Here is a 7,386-nt window from a genome sequence, read left to right on the forward strand (position 1 = left end):
TTACAAAACCAGACTGGAAAATGTGGACCACTTTACATACCTCAGAAGCCTCCTATCCTCCAAAGCTAATATTGATGAGGAAATACACCACCGCCTCAGTTGTGCCAGTGGGGTTTTCTCAAGACTGAGGGAAAGGGTCTTTGAAAACCGCGACCTCCAGGCCAGGACAAAAATTCCGGTCTACAGAGCGGTAGTGTTGCCCACCCCTACTGTATGGATCAGAATCCTGGACCACATACAGCAGGCACCCGAAGGCACTAGAGGCACATCATCAGAGGTGCCTCCGGAAAATCCTCAAGATCACCTGGGAAGATAGACCCACCAACGCCAGCGTCCTGGAGGAGGCTAACATTCCCGCCATCACTGCCACCATCGCCCATCACCAGCTCAGATGGACTGGCCATGTCACCCGTATGCCTGACTCTCGCCTTCCAAAACAAGTCCTATACTCCCAGCTTCTCACAGGACAACGTGCCCCGGGAGGTCAAAAGAAAAGGTATAAGGATAACGTCCAAGCGAACATCAAAAAATGCCACATAGACCCTAAGACCTGGGAGGACACAGCAACCAACAGGGCGGCCTGGAGAAAACTAGTCCGGGAAGGAGCTGCACCATATAATAATGATCTCCACCGTGCTGCAGAAGACAAGTGCAGACTCAGAAAGGAGGGAGTTTCCACCAAAAAGGCCCAAACCAATCCCACGACTACCACCACCCACCCCTGCCCACACTGCACCAACATATGCGGCTCCAGGATCGGCCTGTTCACCCACCTGAAGACCCACAAGGACCAAGAAGGAGGACGGTCACACTTGACCCCGAGTGACCGCCGATGATGGTGTGTGTGTGTGTGTGTGTGTGTGTGTGTGTGTGTGTGTGTATACCTGATGAGTCTAGAGGTGTTGACAGAACGCCAAACCTTCTGCTGCCGATCAATCTCCTGATTGAAGGTTTTCAATATCAAGAGACTTTGAAGGCTTGAATTCATATAACACGTCTGTGTTAAATAAGAAAGAAAAGTGAGTAAAAAGGAAACATTTTCAGAAAGCAAACTGATAGTGATTTATTGTTGTTTAGTGAGGCTAATATTAATAGCTTTTAGAGCAACTAGCCAAAATGTGTAGCTATTACCAAGTTTAAGCTAGCTGCATTTATCACCTGGGGCAGGCGAGAAACGGCATGTTTGGTTTGAGGCTGTTTTTGAAACCAGGGGATTTCCCTACAAATGCCTATGGCTGCACAAGTAAGACTTTGAATATGTGATTTTAATATATAATATTACTGATTAACAGTGGTGGTACCAAGATATTGTTTTCAAGATTATCTTTTTAGCATTTTCCGCCTTTATTGGATAGTGACAGTCGAGAGGGACAAGAAAGGCACGGGAGAGCGAGGGGATGACATGCAGCAAGGGACCCGGGCCGGGTACAAACCCAGGCTGCTGCAGTAAGGACTCAGCCTTATATGTGGTATGTGCTCTACCAAATGAGCCACCGGGGTGCCCCCAAGACATTGCATTCGAAGTCACAAGTAAGACTCAAGTCTTGGCACTCAAGTCCCAAGTCAAGACTGACAAGTCCCAAGTCCTAAACTTTGAGTTTAAGTCCCAAACAAGTCCTACACAAGTCATAATGCATTCATCAAATTTAATGCCATAAACATTTTTACAACATAATAGTTAATATACTATTTTTTGTCAATCATGGATACTTTTTAAAAGTTGCATTAGTTCAAAGGGGATCTGTAATTATGGAAATGAAGAGTTGATTGGCTGCACACTTTAAAAGCAGTTCGCCACTGGTTTGGAGAAGGTATCAAGTCTTTCGAGTCAAAAAGCTCAAGTCCAAGTGAAGTCGTTAGTCATTGGTGTTAAAATCAAAGTCAGATTGCAAGTCTTTTTCAGCTTTGTCAAGCCAAGTCTTCAGTCATCAAATCTGTGACAAGTCTGACTTGGGTCCAAGTCACGTGACTTAAATCCACACCTCTGCTGATTAATATCACCATAAAAAGTAGCAATAACTAAAGTTGAAAAAGTTTTGGGTGCGGTTGCTGTCTGAGGGGTATACAAACTTAATAGCAAATTCCATAATTGGTCCTTCCAGAAGTTGAATGTTGTTATTTCTCAGAATTCACCATGCTAAGTTCCAGAGAATAAGTATTAAATAATAAAAAGTGTGCCATCTATTGCTTCATAAGCAACATCATTCATAGCTGTATAACCAGGGAAGTTGACAGAGCGTCTCCCAAGAACATGGTTTTCAACTGTCACTCAAACATACAATGGGCATGGCTACTCAGCGATATCAGGTCGAGATGTCATTTCAGCGTTGTCTTCTTTTTAAAAATATAAACAGTCACAATAAATTCGACACTTTGATATATACATTTTTTACAGTGAAAGTGAGATTACAAATTTCAGTTGGACTTTAAATGTCACAATCACTGCAGACTGTCTGCGATCAGCAAGGGTCACAATGCCTAAACCCCAGAAATTATCATTAGCCACTTAGCATTTCTCTTTTCATTTGTTACCTCAACTTCCAGGCTTTATGAATCTCAGCCGTTTTCATATCATGGCCCTTTGAAATGTATTTATTGTGGAAGTTCCTTCTGCAATAACATCAAAAATGATACATGGTGCAGTCCTATATGCCAGTAAACAGACACAATGGCTTTAGCATATACCCAGCTACTGCAATTATTTATATGAAAGTAGACAGAACAACTCTTGTACGTCTCCTTTTGACAAACAAAAATATGGTGCGTTACCACCACCAACTGATCTCTTGTAGGAACGACTACTTCTGATTTATAATCCCTTATCACGAAACAGGCCTGTACTGCTATGCATTCAAATCTTTTTTCCTGTATCCGTGTTGATATTCCGCTCCTCATTAGTCGAGCACTCAACACCATTGACGGTTTCGGAAAAAAACGCTATATATATCTATATATATATAGATATATATATGTATGTGTGTGTGTATGTATATATGTATGTGTGTATATATGTATGTATGTATGTGCACACACACACACACACACACATATATATATATATATGTGTGTGTGTGTGTGTGTGTGTGTGTATATATATCTATAATCCAGTGATTCACTGGATTATTTTGCTCCTTATTTGTTGAGCACTTTCCCTACCGTTGAGTGTTTCATTCAACAAAGTTTTATATATATACACACACACACACACACACATATATATGTATACACACACACATACTATATGTGTGTGTGTATATAAATATATATATGTGTGTGTGTGTGTATATATATATATGTGTGTGTGTGTGTGTGTGTGTGTGTGCATATGAAAATAATAGGATATCAATTATCTAGATAACATTATTTGGATTTGGACATAATGTAATGAGCCCTTGGATCACTCTCCAATAATGACAATTTTCATTATACTTTTCAACACTTATAATGCCATAAGACTAACAGAACTCAGAGCTATGCCAAAGGTATATTTCCTTAGTACTATTTAGAGTCGAAGTCCTTCTATTAAACTGTATATTATGCACTAGCTATCATGGTTTGGCCCTCTTATTTCAGAATAATCCATAGTGTAAACGCCTCAAAAAATTTGAAATTTATTGATTGTATCAAAAGACATCAAGCATGAGAACATGGTTCATTCCTCAATTAAAATGGCCGCTCCTCCACCTGGCTTTGACATGAAGAGACTTTGTTTTTCCATGGTGGTTTTCCGTGGATCAGGAGCGTAGAATGCCTTCCTCACTGCTTGTAAGAAAGAGTCCATCTTCTCAGTGGGAACCATAGAGACAGCACAGCCTCCCCATCCTGCACCTGTCAGCCGGGAGCCCACAGCTCCTGACTTCCTATAAAGCAAACAGTTGTAGTGTGCCCATTAAGTGTGCTGCTGTTCCAAGTATGTGCACCATTAACTTGAAGACTCCCTAATAGCCAACGGCTTGAAACGCCTTGGTAATATTTTATTTATTTATTTTTATTGGCTTTTTTCACTCTCTTTTTCTTTCCAATTGTACTTGGCCAATTACCCTATTTTCCAAGCCGTCCCGGTCGCTGCGCCACCCTCTCTGCTGATCTGGGGAGGGTTGCAGACTACCACATGCCTCCTCCGATGCATGTGGAGTTGCCAGCCACTTCTTTTCACCTGACAGTGAGGAGTTTCGCCAGGGGGATGTAGCACGTGGGAGTGTCACGCTATTCCCCCCAGTTCCCCCTCCCCCCAGACAGGTGCCCCAAACAGGCGTCCCGACCGACCAGAGGAGGCGCTAGTACAGCAACCAGGACACAAGCCTACGTCTGTCTTCCCACTCGCAGACACGGCCAATTGTGTCTGTAGGGACGCCCGACCAAGCCGGAGGTAACATGGAGATTCGATCCAGCGATCCCTGTGTTGGTAGGCAACGGAATAGACCACTACGCTACCCGGATGCCGGTAATCTTTTATGAATGTAAATCAATTAAATGTAACAAGGAGTTGGACTGTGACTTTGTTGTACTCACAGACAAATATCCACCAGCTGGTCAAGTTCAGGGCAACTGCATTCATACAGGTTTCTACAACTGGCATGGCTCTGATTCATCAGGTCCCCTAAAAGCTGAATGGACTCAGCTGGTTCAGAATCACACACGCTCTCAAACTGCAGGACTCGCTCAGCCTCACCGTAGACATGCCTGGCACGCTGGTGCAGCTTGAAGTGGGTGACTGCAAGGAAGAGGAGAGGGTGTGCATGTCTTTTACATCCAATGGTAATAATGGTATTGATTAATACTTCAGATGAGAAATACAAAAACTTTATCGCCGTTTCCATCTAGCCCCTCACCATGCTGGGTGTTGGCGCTGAGCAGGTCTGTGCAAAGTTCCTCAGGGGTTATGCCCAGGGTTTTGCAGATCTCCTCTCGACTGTATGGCTCGGTATGGAGCACCTCATCCACTAAACTCAGCATCTCTCCCAGTGAGACTTTCAGCTCTGCCTGAACCTGGGCCAGCTTAAACAACCTGCTCCACTCCAGATTCCGGGCCTTGGCTAGCATCTGAGTTCACACCCTTACATCTCACTTCAATTGATTAACACCAGGTTTTATCTAATGTATATTCAATAGACACACTTCCCATCTGGTGTACTCCATCGAACAATGTGATGAATTCATTTGTTTTTGTTTTTTTATCCTCTTACAATATTTCATTGACATCAGTATGATATTGACTATATCTAAAAGTTGATAGCCATGATTTTAAAGGCCAAGGGCCATTTCACAAACTGTACCTTTGTGGCTATTCGACATTCCACCACACGGATGTTGAAGTGAGACGAGGCAGCTTTGTTCATCTCCACGCAGCAGTTTGAGATCACAAACACTGCCCCATCAGGAAGCTTGACATCAATTGCTCGCAGAGGGTTGAACTCGATTAGCTTTGCCTGTCATAACAAATAAAATCAAGGCATGAGTTAAATAAGCTATTCCGAGAGTAAACTCTTTACTGCATAAGAAATGCACCATCAGCACCGACTTTTCTGACAATTTATTATTTGAACCAGACACGGTAAGGGCTTTGCATGTAAAGCTGGTTAGCTTCTTTTTTGTTTGTTTAGAAAAAAAAGTGCTATTTAAGGACATACTGTTCCTTCTTCTGCCATAAATGATATTGACTGGTCCATGCCCCCTCCCTCAGTCCCAATGTAATGCTCACATTTGGCACAAATCTCAGCTATCGCCACCTGGAAAGAGAGCATTATTCATCCACTGCACTTACCAATGACATAAAAACTATTGGTATGGTAAAGTGCATTGAATTAACACTTTGCAGCTGTGTAAAATATCACCTTAGAGAGGGACTTGTTGTTTGCCTCCATGGTTAAAAGCCCAGCACAACAAACTAAGGCACTAGAACTAGAAAGGCCAGAGCTTGGGGGAATGGTACCATCTAGAACACATTGCATCCCAGCCAAATGAGAGATCCCAAAGTTCTCCTGATAAAAACAGTATTGAAAGACAACAAAAGATTTATTCTGTGAACATGACATTGGTGGGATCACAACAAAATCTCAATACAACTTGTCAAAATGTCGTGTTATTACTATGTATAAGGGATTGCAAACTTTGAACATGTTCTGCTCTTGTGACCAACGAATGAATTACTTCACCAGTAAAGATGAAGGCTATTACCTGGATACCTTTGACCCCACAGAGAAAATAATAATACCACTGTGGATCGTCTCTGTCGATTTTGATGTCAGCGCAAGACACAGTGAAATCCCTGCAAAATAAACCCCCAAAACCACAACAGCTCTAAGCAGCATTCAAAAACTGTACTAATGAGGCGCAGCAGCTGACAGAGCACAATATTCTCATGTGGATGAACTTTGAGAGCAAATGTGAACATTCAAGTGCTAGGACCAGTTTTCAAGGCTCACTTGTAATGAGGATTTGTGTTGGCCAGCTGGATTGTTCCTGCATCATTGACTGAGACAGTCGCAAGGATATTCTGTTCGATGGCCATTGGAAGTACAGAATAGCCACAGTAGTCAATATGTTCTCCTGTAAATGGAACAAAAGTTATGACAAAGATACTATGCCATTTGTATTATTTCCACAAATGTATGTTATCTAAAGTGATTACCTATTAGATTTACCCTTCCGGGGGCATATGCATAGAAGAGAGGAGATTTTCCATATTTTTGCTCATGTGCATTTTTCAATTTCTGCACCCTGCGGAAGAGTAGAGAACAAACACAGTGGCAAGACAAGATAACTCAGAAGTAAGCAAGCATCCGCCTGGTACTGAAAGCGGTTCCCTATAAATCTCCCAAGCCTGTTATTCCTGACCTTTCATTCGCAGCAACGGTGGTTTTTAACTTAGGTGGGTTCGTCGTCATCGCTATACTGAGTTAGAATATCATTCGTTCACTTCTTATTGTCAGACAAGTAAAGTAGACGTCACCGACTATCGTGACCAAGACCGGACAGCAGACTGTCACAAGACGATCCCGGATGTTGCTGTACGGGGCTCGGGTCGCGCTCGGGGAAACGATGACCCAATGAAAAACACCGTGCTCAGCAGATGCGGAAGCGCTCAACGTGAGTAGTTCAGAAGAATCAGCTTGCGCAGGGAAGTGCAGGCTTTGGGTGGCGTTATGTCGGGTGTGCAGTTTGTTTTAAAGTTAGCATGAGCTGAACTGCGCAAGCAAATGTTATGGGGGAAAAGGCTAATTAATATGGCCGTATAATAATTATAGGTTACTCTACAGGATGCACATTTTTGGCTTGCACTTTTTATATTAGTCTATAGAGTTTTGGTACGGTAGTTTTGTCGGAGCGCATAAATTCAGTAAAATGCTTCAGATGCATCCTGAAACCACCCAAACGGGGGCAGCT

The 7,386-nt window shown here is 42.7% G+C and overlaps 1 protein-coding gene across 1 annotated transcript; it reads right to left on the minus strand.

Moving 5' to 3' along the window:
- Positions 1–3,560: 3,560 nt before the first annotated feature.
- galk2 (galactokinase 2) lies at positions 3,561–7,012 on the minus strand. The gene is made up of 10 exons (XM_056282185.1): positions 6,838–7,012; positions 6,632–6,720; positions 6,426–6,549; positions 6,178–6,268; positions 5,835–5,981; positions 5,631–5,729; positions 5,277–5,429; positions 4,833–5,043; positions 4,513–4,714; positions 3,561–3,860 (listed from the first exon to the last, which is right to left on the minus strand). The coding sequence occupies exons 1-10, from the start codon at positions 6,885–6,887 to the stop codon at positions 3,653–3,655; spliced, it is 1,374 nt and encodes a 457-aa protein (XP_056138160.1). The 5' UTR covers positions 6,888–7,012; the 3' UTR covers positions 3,561–3,652.
- Positions 7,013–7,386: the final 374 nt, after the last annotated feature.

The sequence above is a fragment of the Lampris incognitus genome, chromosome 6, assembly GCF_029633865.1.
Source record: "Lampris incognitus isolate fLamInc1 chromosome 6, fLamInc1.hap2, whole genome shotgun sequence".
Classification (NCBI taxonomy): domain Eukaryota; kingdom Metazoa; phylum Chordata; class Actinopteri; order Lampriformes; family Lampridae; genus Lampris; species Lampris incognitus.

Coding starts and splice junctions, on each gene's coding strand:
- galk2 (XM_056282185.1), bottom strand. CDS start 6,887: ATGACGACGAACCCACCTAAGTTAAAAACCACCGTTGCTGCGAATGAA. Junction 5,044..5,276: donor AATGTCGAATAGCCACAAAG/GTACAGTTTGTG, acceptor GTGTGAACTCAG/ATGCTAGCCAAGGCCCGGAA. Junction 4,715..4,832: donor CAGCGCCAACACCCAGCATG/GTGAGGGGCTAG, acceptor TCTTCCTTGCAG/TCACCCACTTCAAGCTGCAC.